The sequence below is a fragment of the Scomber japonicus genome, chromosome 14, assembly GCF_027409825.1.
Source record: "Scomber japonicus isolate fScoJap1 chromosome 14, fScoJap1.pri, whole genome shotgun sequence".
Taxonomy (NCBI): Eukaryota; Metazoa; Chordata; class Actinopteri; order Scombriformes; family Scombridae; genus Scomber; species Scomber japonicus.
In genome coordinates, this window is record NC_070591.1 from 19,463,199 (window position 1) to 19,481,196 (window position 17,998).

At 39.9% G+C, this 17,998-nt stretch overlaps 3 protein-coding genes across 3 annotated transcripts; 2 read left to right on the forward strand and 1 right to left on the reverse strand.

Annotated features, from left to right (window-relative positions):
- Positions 1–1,554: 1,554 nt before the first annotated feature.
- Positions 1,555–5,516, forward strand: echs1 (enoyl CoA hydratase, short chain, 1, mitochondrial). Its single transcript, XM_053333224.1, has 8 exons — positions 1,555–1,714; positions 3,001–3,198; positions 3,313–3,440; positions 3,907–4,006; positions 4,125–4,229; positions 4,696–4,815; positions 4,912–4,979; positions 5,070–5,516. The coding sequence occupies exons 1-8, from the start codon at positions 1,621–1,623 to the stop codon at positions 5,133–5,135; spliced, it is 879 nt and encodes a 292-aa protein (XP_053189199.1). The 5' UTR covers positions 1,555–1,620; the 3' UTR covers positions 5,136–5,516.
- A 6,044-nt stretch (positions 5,517–11,560) lies between these two features.
- Positions 11,561–13,211, forward strand: fuom (fucose mutarotase). The gene is made up of 6 exons (XM_053333235.1): positions 11,561–11,677; positions 12,038–12,106; positions 12,196–12,266; positions 12,351–12,449; positions 12,553–12,626; positions 12,907–13,211. Exons 1-6 carry the CDS (start codon positions 11,563–11,565, stop codon positions 12,971–12,973), a joined length of 495 nt encoding a protein of 164 aa, XP_053189210.1. The 5' UTR covers positions 11,561–11,562; the 3' UTR covers positions 12,974–13,211.
- A 64-nt stretch (positions 13,212–13,275) lies between these two features.
- si:ch211-217g15.3 (uncharacterized protein LOC368914 homolog) lies at positions 13,276–17,463 on the reverse strand. The gene is made up of 5 exons (XM_053333227.1): positions 17,433–17,463; positions 14,557–14,625; positions 14,351–14,414; positions 14,146–14,183; positions 13,276–14,055 (listed from the first exon to the last, which is right to left on the reverse strand). Exons 2-5 carry the CDS (start codon positions 14,562–14,564, stop codon positions 13,386–13,388), a joined length of 780 nt encoding a protein of 259 aa, XP_053189202.1. The 5' UTR covers positions 14,565–14,625; positions 17,433–17,463; the 3' UTR covers positions 13,276–13,385.
- Positions 17,464–17,998: the final 535 nt, after the last annotated feature.

Here is a 17,998-nt window from a genome sequence, read left to right on the forward strand (position 1 = left end):
AAAACAGCTGTAGACAAATCTTTCTATTCACTTAATTATGGATATGCTTTGAACGGCGTTCAGGTGTTTAGGTGAATTATGTTCAGGGTGTTTTTGTTGAATATAGTCTTCATAACACAGACAGCAGAGTGTGCCCTCCATTAAAGTAGGCCAGTGTAAAAATAAAAATGCTCAGTGCTGTTGATTCTGACCATGATACATATGAAATAATATTCCGCCCATGTTTGATTATGAATAAAAGGCTGAAGATGGCATGTTTGTTATCGGCCATCATTGGGGGTGCATTGAGTTGTAGCAGGTAAAGGAGCTATTAAACACAAAATAGGCTACAGCGTGTAAGATTCATTTTAATTATTGCATGCACGTATTTTTCAATTTAACGTTTTACAGATGCATGTCCAATGGTGATCTCAGTAGCCTGTAAATTAGCCTGTACACGACTGTATAGCCTGAATCATATAAAAGAGCGTTTAATAATAAATGCATTGCAGACCGGGCATCATGGTAATCAGTGTATCATAATGGTTGATGCTTACCTTCTCTCCGTGTGTTTTTGTCCTCGCTTATATTTTGGCACTCCGGGGGGGAAAATGAAAGGGTATTATCAAGGAGGATGCAGGCTCGTTCTCGAAGATGTCAACAGGAACGCGCTGCTCGCTCATGAGGACGCATCTGATGAGTCTGAAAGGAGCGTCGTTACAAATAGTCTACTGATGCTGTCAGACTGGGATGTCAGACTGGGATATGAGTCTAGTAAAAAACAAACAAACAGAACCGTTTTATTATCTCATATTAATCTTATTGTGAATTTAATGTTAAATTAGGCTACTGAAACATGATGGCATGATGATATTTATAGAGTAATCCGGTTATTTGACTAATTATGTTTACATTCCCATTAAAAATGGAGGCCTCCTTTTGATCAACATAACCAATAACTAAATAGGCATTCTGTTTAGTTCTGCAATTAAAGTTGTAATTCTTTCAAGTACATTAAAATTGACTTAATTCAAGCAGCAGATATTTTCCAAGTTAAAATAAATGCCAAGTACTTTATTTTAGTTTTTCTAAATACATTTTCAAACCCTATTCCCACAGTTTTTAATGCAGGCCCTCTGTTAAATGTGTAGTCTCCAAACCAAGCCATCAGAGCAGTAGACTAAAGGCAGGTGAATGATGGAATTCAAATAATCCAGGGTAGTCTAAAAATATGAAACACAATAGCTGATTTCTCTGGAAGAAAAAAAGTGACTATAATATATATATGTAGTTTAACCTCACAGAACAGTGGGTATGGAGGACAGAAAATGACACAAAATAAACAAATGCAGAAATAAATAAATGTAACATAAACAACCTACACAAATTAAACAATGTAGAAATACAGAAACAGCCTAAATAAAAGATGATTTATGGAAATCCAATAAACTAATTCAATAATGCATTTATTGATATGTTTAAGCTTCGGTCACTTTTAGTCCTTCACACAATAGTCCTCCCTCCACCAGGGAGCGGTAGTGAGACTTTAACTACTAAAAACAGCAGGAGAGAAGGAGCAGCAGGAGGAAGGTCTTGAAACAAGTTCATAGTAGAGATCAGCAGTCTGGTTTCGTCTCTGTCATGGCTTTCCTCTGCAGAAGTGCTGCTGGGCTGCTGAAGCCCCTCAGAGCCGCTCCGGCCCTCCAGTCCGCTGCTGCCCGCCTCTACAGCTCAGGTGCGTGCTTATGAAACTTCTACAGTAGCTTACTGGTTCCCCTGTGTTACAGCTGGCCCTGCCTGTAGCTCAATGTCAAGAAACCTCAATCACTCATTGTGCGCCGCATGTGAACTATTTACAGTGGGTGTGCATGTTTTATCAGATGTTTGACAAGAACGCAAGGCCTGAAAGAGGGTAACTGAATTATGTAATTCGGTTTTCTTTACTGTTTTGGACTCTGTAGTATTGTTTTAGTGTACAAGCAGCACTCTGGATCTGCCTGGTATTATTTATGGTATGTTATGAGCTCATGCTGTTGGCTGGACAATGTTGAATGCTTGAGATTAATTCCTTCATTTATTCATGTGACAGTTTCTGGCATTCAACTGACTATGAGCCAACGCAGCTGATTGGTCAGTTGTTGTCAAAGCTCCAAAGTGTTGTTAATATACACATATAGACAGGAGCTTAGAGAAACTAAGATTAGCAGAAGTTGAACTTTTGCACACTGTCAGTCAGTCAGTACTTGAGTTTATTTGAGATCCCTCATTTGAGTCAAGGATGTGGAATTCAATTGTTCCTCATGGACCAGGTCCAAAAAGTCTCACCTGATAACAGCTACAAACCAAGTCTCCACGCTCTGAGTTCCAGTTTAGAGAGACAGACAGACGTCTGTGGTTCTACATCAAGAGAGGGGAAAGTTAGGAGAAACTTAAATATTGATAATTCCACACAACAGATGGTGGATTCTCCATTTTTTGTCACCACTTACACTTTTGAAAAAGTGTTGAATTTTCTAACAAAAGTCCTATGCTGTTTAAATCCACTTTCAGATTTGTGACACTTTTTATTTTGCTGATGAAAAAAGGGTGATTGCACTGATATTTCTCCATCCAGACCACATTAGACCAGGTCCAGATCAAAAAATACTATATTTCAGATGTGTCAAATCTGGACTTAATTACCAAGGAGACTCCAGAGACTCATTAAAACACAGTTTCAGATTTGTTCAATTTTATTCTAATTCATTTTTAATGTACACAAACTGTACACATTTTATAAGTATTAAACATGAGTCGTGATTTTGTAACTTTGCTCCACAAGTTGTAAAATCAACTCCAAGGTCTCTGTAAGACCTTGACACTAACTCACTTTGTTGTTAACATTGAGCCTTCACTTCTCATTGAATGATTAACCCAAGACTTTATCTTTTCAAGTCGACTCTTCTCAGACCACCTAGTTAACATAACAAGTTGTTCTGCTGACAATAAGTAATAATTTGTGTTGGTTTCCTCCTTATTCAGGTGGTCAGTATGAGTATATTATGGTGGAAAAGCGGGGGGAGAAGAAAAATGTGGGTTTCATCCAGCTGAACCGGCCTAAGGCTCTCAACGCTCTGTGTGATGGGCTGATGAGGGAGGTGGGACAGGCCCTCGATGCCTTTGAGGTTGATGGCGACATCGGAGCTATTGTCATCACCGGCAGCGACAGAGCATTTGCTGGTGAGTGAATTTGGTCTGTTTTCTAAGCTTGTGTTTCCATTTTTCTCCTCTGTGCTCAAAGGAAGCTGCTCACAACAATCAGTGTCAAGTAAACTCAACTTCTGGTGTTTTCAGCGGGTGCGGACATTAAAGAGATGCAGAATCGAACCTTCCAGGAATGCTATGGTGGCAACTTCCTGGCTCACTGGAACAGAGTGTCCACAGTGAAGAAGCCTGTCATTGCAGCCGTCAATGGGTTTGCTGTGAGTGTCTCATTTCAAGTCTAGGACTGTAGTTACACCTGTCCTTTAATGGATCATAATCTGTATCATGTCCAGATGTGATTTAACGACCTGTCATGTACTTTTAGCCACACTGGTACACCTTTGCTTAGTTACACTCTTTTAAAGGTTGTAATGTTGTGGTTGGAGAAGGTCACTGAGAAGAACACAGCAGTGACATGTTTAAAACAAAACAGATTAGAATTGAGCACATTTATTTGAGCCAAAACCAGCCCATCCCAAAATTATGGGGGTATTTATAGTCTGCTATACGAGCCTGAGCTCCTCTTAAAAGGTTCTCTACAAGAATAAATCAATGAAGTTAGGCATTGATTTTGGGTGATGAGGCCTGGCTTGTAGTCCAATAAGAGACAGACTAGTCACTGTGAGTCTCAATCACTTCCTTGTTCTGTGTCTCTATTTCACATTGTATGTGCTGCTGTTTCAGCTGGGTGGAGGCTGTGAGTTTGCAATGATGTGTGACATCATCTATGCTGGAGAGAAGGCACAGTTCGGCCAGCCAGAGATCCTGTTGGGGACCATTCCTGGTAAAGACTCTTTTGCATATCCACTTACCTTCCTGTAGACTATTCACTTGCTTATACTGAGTTTACAAGACTTTTGCTTTTGAGAGGAGCTCTTATCATGACGTCTGTCTACCTGCAGGGGCGGGGGGCACCCAGCGGCTGACCCGTGCAGTGGGCAAATCTCTGGCTATGGAGTTGGTACTAACAGGAGACAAGATTAATGCTCAAGAAGCCAAACAGTCAGGTAACGGATACTAAACGTCTCACAGACAGATTTTACAGCTGCGCCTGACAAACAGAGAACTGTCTGCCTCTCAGCACACGCCTAACTTGAAAACACCTTCATGCACCCCACTAGAGCTGCAACTAATGATTACTTTCAATATCAATTAAACTACTGATAATTTTGTTTGTTTATCTGTTAGCCGTTTAACAGATATAAAACATAAAACACTGAAAGTGGGAGTCTGAATGTGCTAGTCAGCCAACAAGACAATTGCTTACTAGCAATACTATTTTACAATTGCTTGCTAGATTGTATGTGAGCAGGTGGAAATAGTTATAGTTAATAGCTAGTAGGCTACACATAAAGTACTGACAACATGGAGGGCAGTCTTGTCACTGCAATTAGCTTGTTCTCTCTCTACCTCCTAGTATTTTGCTGTGCTTCTTATACCACCCTTGATTTAGTAGCTTCTTGTGTTTCTCAGGTCTGGTGAGTAAAATTTATCCCGTGGACCAGCTGGTGTCTGAGGCAGTGAAATGTGGGGAGAAAATTGCTGCTAATTCCAAACTGGTCTCTGCTATGGCTAAAGAGGCTGTTAATGCAGGTGTGTACAGTTTACGCCAACTCTTTAGAAGGAAACTTTTTAAACTTGTTTTAATTAAGGTTCATTGTTATCTAACTTGATTCTCTGTGGTTGTAGCCTTCGAACTGACCTTGGCTGAAGGAAACCGTTTTGAAAAGCGGTTATTCCACGCAACTTTTGCTACGGTGAGTAGAAGAGCTTATGTGAGAGCGAGTAAGGGCGAGTTTGCTCTGGGATGCCAAATCATGATATTTGTGTCTGTTTTTCCTTTTTAGGATGATCGTAAAGAAGGCATGACAGCATTTGTTGAGAAGAGAAAGGCCAGTTTCCAGGACAATTAAAATCGAGCATGAAATACGTTCCTGATATCAGCAGATCATTTCCTCATCTGCAACTGGTTGAATGATGCAAAAATCCTGATGGTAGTACAACACGCAAGCTGTTTCAATTAGGATCTGGCACAGAGTGAAGTGCACAAGTGTCTTATCACAGTGAAGCCCTGCCTGTTGAGGCTCAGTATCAAAATCAAATGAGGTCTGGGTGCAGGAGTGTAGTGGGTTTTTATGTGAATACCATTACTTACCACAGTAAGTGGGTAATAGGGGGAATCAGTCCTGATGACTTTGCCTTTTAATTTTCACTATCAAGTGTTGCAATATGTCTGCATTTTGTAGGCAACTTTTTCCTGTGTACATTTTACAAATAAAGCTCTTCAGTACTAAGAAAAATATTGCTGTTGATTTACAAAAAAAACCCCAAAACTGGAGGGATGATACGTCTACTGTATTTATTTATGTTGCTCCTTACTACATGATTATAATGTTAAAGGTTCCCTCCAGACATGTCTTAAGACACAACTATATCCAGAGTCAGCAAACGCCTTTTTCGAATACTTAAAGTAACTTATCAATGGTTAAAAGGCTTGGACTCTGCTATTTGAGAAGGCTCCGCTTGCTTCAGGTTGTGTGGAATCTGCTTGCTGTCTCTCCATACCCTCTGGTTTGGTGGTTTCTAGAGAGGGGAAAGGAACAAAAAAGGATTTGAGTCTGTTGAAATGCACAACCACCTCAGTCTGCCCCTCAACTCACACTACTCAATACTGGCAACCCTAGCCTTACAATGAACCTATCAATTCCCTCTCTGTGTCGTGAAAATGTGCCTTGAAGTCTAGGCTTAGTTTTGCCAACAGGAGGCTCTGGCCTAATGGCCTTTTACAGCATCTACCACCTCGGGCAATGTGTTAACTAACCTAAGAGCATATCCTACTATAATTGAAGAGCAGGGTATTTATCGATCCGTCCATCTGTCCGTTCACCTTTCTCCATCCCCCTCCATCTCCTCCAAGGTTCAAGGAGCCTTTGAAATATTTACTTTTCAGCTGAGCGCTGCAAGAACGATCACCACCGAAAGAGACTGAAGAAGACTGCATGGAGTCACCTCAGGTTACAGGTATTCATACTTTCTGATTACCCCCGCTGATTCATCCCACAGTAACAACATTAACGATGATAATTTACATACATATAGATTATAATGTACTCAACTGCATAAAAAACACATTTTAATATTTAAAAATACAGCTGAGCTGTGCCTCATCAGTGGGGGTGGGGGTGGGTTGCCAGGGCACAAGTGTGTTTGGGACACATACTTACTGTGACCTTCATATACAAATATAAATTCTTCTCACTGCTTTAATTTATGAGCATGTGTCTTTTGGCAAGTAAACATGCAGCGCCCAGCGGGCGCATTGTTCTAGTTATCTTGACAAGAGAACCTCTCCCTCTTACCAAGGTCCAGCATGAAGTCCACTGGAAGAACTAACACCTGCCCAGAAACAACTTTATATGATTTAAATCTGTTGTTCAAGTTTAGGCCATCATTAAGGCAGCACAGTGTCCCAGTTAGACTTATTCACATCTACAAAGAGGATAAAACATTGTTCTGTTAAACCTTTCATCATCAGACTGGGGATGATAGGGTGAAGTCTGGGTCATGAATATTTGACAACTGGCAGACTTATAACAGGCTTGATTCAAAATTTTGACTTTGATCAGTGTGGACAGTGCGGGGAGCCACAACTTGACCGACCCACTGCTCCACCAGTAATTTGGCCACTGTTTGAGTTTCCTGACTGGGAAGGGGCAACGCCTCAGTTGTCATATAAAAGTAATCCCCAGTGACTAAAATGTCCTTATTTTGCCCTGTGGTTTCCGGGAGTGGCCCTTGAATATTTAAGGCCACACGCTCATATGGACTAGATGTTACAGTGGGTTCAAGTGGAGCACACAACTGTTGTCCAGCTGTTTTCCAGGAGTCACAACCCACACATGCCTGGCACCAATGCTTCACATCCGCAAACCACCTTGGCCTGGAGAAACGGTCCTAAATTTACCCATTTAACTCATCATTTCTGCACTCCTAGGTGACCCCCAGTAACTGAATTGTGCAACTGGCCTAAAATTTTAGGCACCAGAGATTTGGGGAAAACAACTTAAACTTGAATTGCTGCATCAGAAATGGCCCCTTGTTGAGATTTTATGGCCCAAGTAATTAACGTGGTTAGTAAAGAAATTACACTTGGCTGGCTTTACTTTGAGATAGGCCTAACCTAATTAGGTTAAAAACTCATCCAGCTGTGACAGATGTTCTTGAAAGGTGTGCCCAAAGATGATTATGTTATCCAGTTACACCAGACAAGTGGTTCACTGAAGATCTGCAAGCATCAGACCCATCAGTCTCTGAAATGTACTCTGGCTTTACACAGGCCAAAACTCAGGACACTGAATTCAAAAACATAAAAGCAGTCTTATGTTCATCTGTAGTAGTCCACCTCAACTTGCCAGTAACCACTGGCAAATCCAGAGTTGAAAACCAAAAGACTTTACTTAACCCCTGGCCCCCAGATGACCAGGGGCTTGGTAACATCCCCCTTTATTAATTTTACCCTTTTTTCAGATAACACCCCACCCCCTCGCCTTAGCCATTCGGCACATCTTTGGGTAATATCCCCCCAAGACACACACGCACTCATTTCTCATGTTGAAAAGGCATGAAAAATTACTTCTCTCTGCTAAGACCCTCAGAGGCAAAATTTCAGACATATAGGCCATATTAACACACGCAAGCCAGTCTTCATGTGACTCTTTAAAGTCTGTGTGGAAAGCAAAAAAAAAAAGTAATTGTTTCAGAGAACATATCTTCTTCCATTAGGCCTCCAGAAAATCTTCTCCAGTACCTCAAACCTTTGTTAAAAATAAGTCTCAAAAAGGAACTTTAATTAATCTGTTTTGGTCCTGTGCCCTTCCCCAGAAAGTGATACATTCTGGTGTTCAAGATGTTATTGGAAAACAGTATTTGTTCAATTCTACTTCAGAATTAATATGTCAATTCTTTTCATTTGTTGCTGACAAATGTTATACTTTTATGGTCTATGCCACTCATCCCCTCTGTTGAAATGTGTTTGGAACAGATTGCTGCCATGATGCAGCTGGAGAAGCTGACTTTTAATCAAAAAGTTCCGGAGGATCTGGGAACCATTACGATTATTTCTGCAAACAGTCTGGACTGAATCTAATATTGAACCTCTAATTTCTTTTATTTTTTATTGTATGAGTTTGTTTGTTTTATTATAGTTATTATTATTATTATTTTCTTTCTTTCAATTGTTGTGGTTCTGCAGCACCAGTGTCCTGTTCTGTTCTGCAAAGATATTTAGACTTCACACAGTACTCCTTTTTACATCTTCCTTCCTCATTAAAAATCCAGAATCTGTGAATACGTAAATATTTTCTGTTTCAGAAGTTTAACTTTCAGACCCAAGATATCAGCTAAACTCTATTCTGTATATGCATGGTGGGCTTCAAGTTTCCACATCACACTTGGTTAGTTATTAGTGTATTAGACATTGATTGGGACCAGACTAGTTGTGATGTCGGATCATGAGAAACTTGTACAGAGTAACTTTTTCACAGTGAAACTTACAGAAAAACTTTCCATATTCAACATTATTTACAACACTCTTTCAGTGTCAAACTGTACATATATTATTATGAACAGTGAAGCTTAAATATCCAACCAAAGAAATAAGAAGAAAACCCCTTTTTGAGTGGAGGGGGGCTTTGCATGATAGGCTACACAATTTAATATAAATGGTATTTTATTGCTAAGTGTAGCTATTATAAACAGCTAGTTTCAAATTGCGATTTATAACTGGTGCTTTATCAATCTGTAAATAGGTTTATTTGTTGACGTATTAACTATAAAGTAACTGCATCTAAACCCCCTTCATGAATTCAACGAATGTATACTTTGCACCGCTAGATGGAGCTATTGTGCTAAAGCTACAGACACTGGACTTATTCAAAATGGGCCTGTTGCACACGCAGCGGGTTTTATGCTGCAGCACACAGATGAGCGCTTATTTGCTGAATGAAACTGACACTTGTACGGTTAAGTAATGAAAACACTGTGGAAAGTCCATCATGCAGTGGAGGTAATGGGATGATTATTAATGTTTCTTCATGTCATCATCGATTTTTGTAGGCCTAATGGTGATCTTTTTTTCAGCCCACAGATGGAAAACATTGCAGTAAGTTTCTCATATTTTCAGAAAACTAAGATATTTTTTACAGACCGACAGTTATGGCCTAAAAGCTCATTTTAACTAAAGTAGGCTACTTCCTTTTAACAAACACGACGGTGAATCTGATGGTAAGCCTATTCGAGATCTTCACCTAAGACATAATGTTAATTTAAATTATATTTATCCCAGAGAGATCACATCTCTGGGATAAGATCATTTAGAATTATGTTGCACGCCATTTAAAGTTCACTAAAGTTAGGCTAATGCAGATTGGCGGAAAAGTGTAGCCTACATTGTTATTCATCTGTTCACTAAAAATATTCAGGAGCACATAAAACTATAATTTTTACTTCAAAGAAAACACCAGAACAAATTTGGTTAGCGTGCTTTTTTTCTTTTGCCTCCAATCATCGACAGGCACCTTTTTTCCTCTGTGATCTTCACACGACGGCGGCCCATATCTTCACAAGGCCATGGCCTAATTGATTTTTATTTTCATTCAATATTCCCCCGGAGCTTGCTTTCTTGTCAGCCTCCTGGAACAAAACTTTAAAAAGGAGGCGATAGAGAAAAAAAACTGATCTCCTCACTCCAGGGGAAGCACAAAAGTTAGAGGGAGACCGAAAAGAAGCCTCTCTTTGAGGCTACCGAAAGGTCAAAATAATAAATGTAGACTCAATTGAGGCTCTCCACACAGACAAAAGGGGCAAAACGTTACATTTTGGCAGCGCAGACCCTCATAGCGTGATAAACTCATTTAAAGAAGCCGGAATAAAGAGAGAGCAGCATGGGTCCAGAGAGGGAGAAAGGGGCTTTCAGTGCGGCAGACAGGCCTGGCTCCTGCGAGGGCCTTTTCTCCTGCCCAGCAGCCTCCAGCCTCCACCAAAACTCTTTCTTATAGTCCGCAACTATCCCTCTAGCTCATGTTAATGACTTTCTCTCTAGTTTTATATCCACGCACCTAGATGGACTCAGTTAACCTATACTAAGTGAATTTGTACAAGTAACCAAACATGGTCTCAACATCTATACAACAGGTAAAGAACATAGAGATGACGAAAAATATGCTGAATGTCTGAATGCAACAACATTGTCATGTCTGTAATATTTAGAAATAAAAAATATGCATAAAATACCAACATATTGCTGGGGTGCTGCTTTTTCCTAATGCTCATTATTAAGAGCAGCTGCCCGACAGTAAATTCAATGTATGGGCCCACAAGCCAAAGCTCATTTGTGACTTTTATAAAAAGCCCTTTTTTATGTAGATTTCACTACCCTTTTTTTTACATAACCAAGATCTGCGGTCATGAAAAAGGATTCCTCAGCATTTTTGCCATCCAGCTGAGAGTTTCTTTGAGTCCGATGAAACCAGCCGGGTGGAGTGGTTTTCTTTTGACAAATATTTTCACTAGGCTATCGCACATTCTTGGCACCATGAGACCGTGTCGTAATAACACATTCACCGGTCTCTGCTTTGAATTATGCCCACCCAAGGGTGTCAGGAACAACACAGACCAAAGATTAACTGGCTGCCGTCTATTTAGATTAATGACACTAACCCATTTAAACAGACAGATCCATTACATGCCATGAGATAACTTTAATTTAGTGGATTAACAAAGGTGACTGCACGTTTGAAAATAATTTAACACGATATTTTACGTTATTGAAGGCATTACATTTATGTAGTGTCCAACCCCACAACGCTATATTCACGTTATAGGCTACAAAACTGAAAATAATAATAATTTCATTTATTTATGTTAGAAACGGGACTTGATTGACTCTTAAATATTTTGGAGCATACGATCCTTAAATGTTTTACCTTTGTGGCAAACTCTGATGTGTCAGTCCCTCTACTGCAATTAACCAATCAAAATACGTTCCGGGATCACATGACACTGTTCCTTGTTGCCGGGCTGCCATCAAAACACATCAAATATCAAGATAACTATTCTCGGCCTACAATACCTCCGTTTGGCAATCCAAACATAGCTACAAAACAAGTTTGGCATTTGACCCGGCAGGAGATATAACTGTACACATGTGTGAGACACCAGAGCCCATAAACGGCTTATATCGTTTTTATTAACAGACAATTTAGGGGTTAGCATGTAGGGCGGCTTAAACGAACACGGAAGTAGCCTGGAGTGACTCCTCTCGCTCTGCTACCATATTTTCTGATGATCACACTCCTCCGTGTGACTGCTAGTATGGTCGTACTTATAGGAATACCCTCTGTTTTATCCCCAGAATTGCTGTATGCTCTTGCTAAAATGGGCCACGGGGACGAGCTGGGTATGACTTTTAATTATAGGTTGTCTTTCTTGTCAGCAGCCCTCGCAGTGATAACTTGTTGGGCAGTAACTGTGAAGCTAATCCAAGTTAAAGTCAATACAAAGAGTGACAGAGCAGGACGGATCTCACAGGATCATTGAAGGACAGGTTTAACATTTTTCTAGTCTGTCTGAAAACATACAGTCAGGTTCCCACATGAACATTGAAATTGTGTTTTTTAAGTTACTTTAAATGGCCAATATAAACAGGAGGAATTATTACAGCAAGGAAAACCTTTTTTGTTGTTTTAAGTTGACACACTTGATCCTGTAAGATCAGTTCTCCAAAAATGCACTGACTCTGTGTTTTTCTCTTTCTCAGTTCTTGCAGATGCAAATTTTCCAGCATCTTCCATTTGTACTTGTGGCCCAAAAGAGATAAGAGCTGATGGTATGTCGGCACATCTATCTGTAAATGTTGAGTGAGTGTGTGTACTGAAACAGATTTTTTCAACTCATCTTCATCTGATCTTTATCCAGGCTTAGGAATCCCACAGCTTTTGGATGCCATTTTAAAGCTGTTGCCCCTGGATACCTATGTCCCCTCTCCGGTACAACACTTGTAAATCTGCTGCTACTTTTGTTATCACTTTTTTTTTGGTATTTCCTTTGTTACATCTGATGTGTCTCCACAGGCCGCAGTCATGGATCTGGTAGACAGTGACAAACAGAGATGTTTAGCTGTCCCTGTGTGGGGCACCTACACCGTTCTCCTGGAACAGGCTGGGTCTCATGTAAAACAACCTTACACTGAAGGTTTAAACAGATTGACCTCAAGAACACGTTAAACACTTTTAATGTAGCGCTATTTGTGTGTTGATTTCTGTTTGCATATAGGCTCCTCTTGAGAAGGTGGAAAGGTTTGCTTTCTATGAACGAGCCAAGAAAGCCTACGCAATTGTGGCAACAGGGTGTGTAATTTTCTGTCTTCGTTTTGGTAGCTGCTTGTTTGGTTCAGCACAATAAGTACACTTACTTTCTTAAAGAAAGAGGCAGACATTCACCACTGATTGAGCTTTAAGCAGTGGACTCTCAAACTTTCTTTACTCCAAATGTGTTCATGTTCTGTGAGAGTAACATTTGAATTACTGTACAATAGAGGGCTGTAAGACCTCCATCAGTCTTTCTAGAAGTACAGCAGATAAATAAAATAATTTTCCTCTTTTTATTTCCTCTGCTCTGTCTACACAGGGAGACTGCTCTATATGGTAACCTCATACTGAAGAAGGGGGTCATTCCTGCTGAGCTGCTACAGTGACACACAAACACACATTTAACATAATGATAATCTCAGATATGCAAGTATTTGCTCACTTTAAAAAAAAGTTTTTTTCCCTGATTTCTGTCACAGCTGTCATTCCAGTGAAAATCAAGAGAACATGGTCATTTTTGCATATTTTCACTTGTCACTTTGTGCGTCTCCACTAAAAGATGTGAATTAAAAACATAATTTTTGTTAGTGTGTGATTAATACTGTAAATATTGTTTCAAGTACACATGAGGCACTCTCATAAATATGTCAATAAATAAAACAGTCTTTGAGAGTGTTAAAGTGTCTTTATTATCAAGATACATACATCTATGTATACTTGTGGATTAGTAAAGACAAATGAAACTTCTACTGCAGCCACATTATGTAGATGATAAGGGGCATTGTTGCTGAAGGATCATCAGTGGTACAGATCATCCAGATCTTCCTCTGGTTCACTGTACTTCCTCTGAGCTGGCTGACCAACAGGACCGGCAGCTTCAGCCTCATCTTGGTAAGGGACAGGCTGTTGGATGTCTCTGTGGTACAAGTCGTCCATGTCCTCCTCTGGCTGAAGGTGAACTCTGACCTCATGTCTCAGTGGCTTGCTGTTATGATACTGGTCAACCTCTGGTTCAGGGTGCACAGCACGAAGCTGAGCTCTGTATCCAGAAATTAGTGGGGCCAGATACACATCCAGTGCCTCTGTCTCTTCATCACTGATTTCACCCCAGTCCTCTTCAGGTTCTTCTGAGGCCACATGACTGAAATCAGGGTGAAACATGTCATCTTTATCCTCCTCTGGTACCTGACTGCGCTCTGTGTTGGCATCTTTCTGTAAAGGCTCTGACTGGATGTCGGCAGCAGGGAGGGCGTCAAGGTTTTGCATTTGAACTTTGAGCATATCAGGCACAGAAGGATGGTACAGCTCATCGAGGTCTTCTTCCGCCTTCAGATGTTTTTCCTGCCCAGCTCCTGTCATCTTCTTCCAGATCTTCATGCTGGGGTCAATGTCATACTGAGTCTCATCCATGTCCTCCGGAGGCTCCACTTCTACTTTCCAGGACATCTTCCCATTGGCATCTACTGACCTGAAATAGATATTATGTAATCTCAGTCTGTGTTTCCTCAGTCCAAGAGAAGATTATTCACTTTCATAGTTTAAGGAAATTACAACTTACATAACTGTACCCTGGAATTTTTCATCTGTCAGTTTATACTGAGGAAAAAAAGCCACAAATATTACATAACTGCCGTCCCGATGAAAGTTATTGAACATACACGCAGACCTTTCAATTTACATTAATTAGGAATAATGTATCGTGATGAAGCTGTAGAGTCTGTACAGTGTAATATTGTGGAAAGCTGAGAGAAGTATACACGTACCAAAGGTTTATAAGGTTTTGCTGTGATGCCAAGTATCAGAGAGATACACACTAGGAGAGAAATCCTACAAATAAAGAGACTCAGGGTTAATGTTCAGATTCAAACGCATTACACAGTCGATACTCATCAGGTAAAAAAAGAGCTATCTATACATATTGAAGTTTACAACCATGTAATAGAAATTAGAGGCAACGACAGCTACTTACCTGAACATGTTGTCTCTGTTTCAGCTCAACGTTTTGGATCTGTAAAAATGTTTCCCCCCAGTTCACCTGCTGTGGAAACGAGGGACCAAAGTTCCAACAATAAACTGGTTATGTTTTCTTGACCTTTGTATCCTCTGAATGCAGCGCTCAGTAATTATATCACTAGATAAAGAATCTAGTCTGTGTTGCAAATAACAAAGTGAATAATTGTTGCTATAAAAAAATAACTTTAGCAACATTTTGTCTAAATAACTGCCTTTGTGCCGATGTTTATTACAAAGTAAAATTCATCATTCTGTCATGTCTAATAAGAGTGAATGTACTGTACATATGGTCAGAATAACATAAGTATAATTTTTATAATTTTACAATGCTGTGATACAGCAGTGATCCTTATCTGATTATTTTGCACTGAACTAATACAGTTATCAGTAGGCGCTGTGGCCTTAAAGCTGAGGTTGGCATAATAGTTTCTTCAATCTTCAGTGTTTCTCTTGCATATAAATACATTGTTGTCATGCATTACTTGAAAATCAATAAAAATTTCTTCTTGCTTCTTCGGGTCAGTCTTTGTTTCTATACTGGGGATGTGCAGATGACACCGGTCTAAATAAAGCAAAATTTGTCACTATTGGTAAGTTTGCTATTCATGTCTGTGTGCTCCATGCACAAGAAAAACGTTAATACAAATGTATCTACAAAACACTTCTCAATTAACTATAAGCACACATTTCATCGCTGTTATGAAAACAAAAACCTACCAAACCTGCTCCCAAAACACTGACTCTTTCAAAAGTTCAGTTTCATTCGTGCTTGCTCCTGGAGCAAGTTTTTAAAATGTATTTCTTTTAACTGAGTGGTTTCCGTTTTTACAAACTTTAAGTTATAATTATCAATGATCTCTTTCCTGTTTTGGGTCATGTTTTTAAAAAAATATTATAAGGTATATTATGGTCCTTTATTGCTATGATAACTGCACATACTCCCCGTGCTTGGCTTACGTTCACAGGAACTTTCTCAGACACAGGCAGACTCCCTCCTACTGTACAGCTTCAATCAATTAAGACAACTAATTACCTTTCCCATACACATCCACTGAGGAGGAGGACAGATTGGAGGCAGATGATCAGTCTGTGATCTTAGTGCCAGGCGCAGCACACACAAAAGCAACTGTTGAGTGTGTCAGCTCTGATCTATGTCCATGCCAAGATACTATCACACTGTAAAACCCAGTTTCAGACTAAAGCAGATTCATGTTTGATGTACAGAAGAAGTTGTTTGAATTATAACAAAGTTAATTGAGTACATTTTTCTGATATGAGGCCAAGACAGAACATTTTCAACTGAGACTTTGTTAAACACATCTAAGCTAAAATACACCGCCATAAAGTAATTTAAACTAATCTAACATAATGTATACACCCCACAGGGATGTAATTTCATTTCAGCTCAGTGCTTCAGTTTCCAAAGATCTCTCCATCAAGCTGTGTGAGGGTTTCCTCCCTCTTACGACTCTGTCACAGCCATGAGAACTCTTCACCTCTTTCACTTGTCATACAACCGTCAGAGTCATGAAGTTAACATATGGGTTAATAATGTGTCATGACAACAGGACTGAGCACACACACTCACACATACACATACACACACACACACAGTGTACAGTACAACAAGAGCAGACAGACACGCTACACACTTCCTGCTTTCTCAAGGGATGGCTCCACCGCGTCTGCTGGTTATCTACCTTCACTATCAGATCCATATGTGTCCGTACAAGTCCAATGTTACCCCTCGACTAGCCCAACCCCCCTGGCCACAGAGTGGTCTACTGTCTTGCACTCAAAAAGGCTCCTCGTGCAAACATCTATATAAGATCATCTGTAATATACCAACAAGGAAACGTCTCCTGTTCGGTTAAGGCCCCTGAATGATATGGGATTTTTGAAACCGATACTGATTATAGAGTGGAAATATTCACTGATAAGGTGGCCAATATAGTGAATTTTCAAACTGGAAAGAAAACAGATATTTTCTAAGTGGACTATTCACTGATGCATTGATAAGACTATGCAAAGATACTCTGTAGGCTACTTTATTAAAGACGTTACTAATAAAGTGCATTTCCATTGTTAAGCTTTTCCAGAATTGAACACTAACAAAATAAAGAATAAATAAAAGTAAAAGAGCAAAATAAACAAAAGTGCTGTGTAGTATCAGTCATTATTTCAATTAATGGAAGTCCAATTAGAAATGCTTCTGTTTATCAAAACACTTGATCTTTATCAATATTTCACTGTTCCTGTGTGCCTAACACACATTCAGGGTAAACTTTGAAGAGTGAAGAACAGACATATATTGTAAATGCAATGACTGTAATTGTTCAGTTGGATACAGATACAAACCCAACGGCGAGTCCTGTACAAAACCGCTTTGTATGAAAACATGTACACAAGTTAGCTTCACTTAGCTGACAAGTGAATGAAAGTAGCTACATGGTTAGCTGGCTGGCTAATGTGGCTACCGAGTATGAGCTCGTCGTCACGGAGTAAAAGATGGGGACGTTGTTTATTTACTTCCCAGTATGACCTTTTTTATCAACTAGGTCACACCTTATTGTGAAATCAACACTGACCAGTCTCAATCCACCACCACGTCGTCTGCAGAGCAAAAGAAAGCTGCTCTGATGCTAACCTTTCAGTCTGCTACATCACTGACTGTACTGACAAACTACAACTGCTAACATAACCACCACAGGGCGGTAGACAGAAATGGGCTTAATGCTGCATTAGTTATATTGAAAAGGGAAAATGATGGGGTCACTGCTTATTAACTTCTCAGTATGTGTCTACGAACTCACAAGCTCTTTGGAAACTTACTGTGGAGTGTGGAGACACAGCTTGACTCCAGTCCGCCCCACAGGTAGCTCTGCTCTGATACTCATAGTGCAGACGTTGCCACAGTATAAACAATGTAGTCTGAGCGGGCTCTGCTGGACGAAATGTGTAATGACACTGTATCTAAAGCACCCGAAGCATAATTTTCTGCATTGTTATGTTAAAAAAAAAATTAATAGTGGCGCACATCGGAAAACACGTATGCTGATATATCAGAGCTGGCACCCGATACCGATATACCAATTCGGCTGATATCGGCAGCATATCGTTTTCGGTGCCGACTCTGATAGATTGGTATTGGTGTCGTCTACATGTTTTTATAATATCGGCCTAATCAGTCTGGCTCTAGTTTGGTTCCACTTTTACTACTTGAGAAAGGATGATTCAGCATTTGGACAAATACGCCTTTTCACTTTATTGCAGACAAGATTGATACCACTCTCATTTGTCCTACACTATATGCAGCAACTGGTTAGCTTAGCTTGTTTAACTAAGATAACATGTAAAGTAGTCAGCTTGTGTTTGTAGGCAGATTTTGTTACCTATTT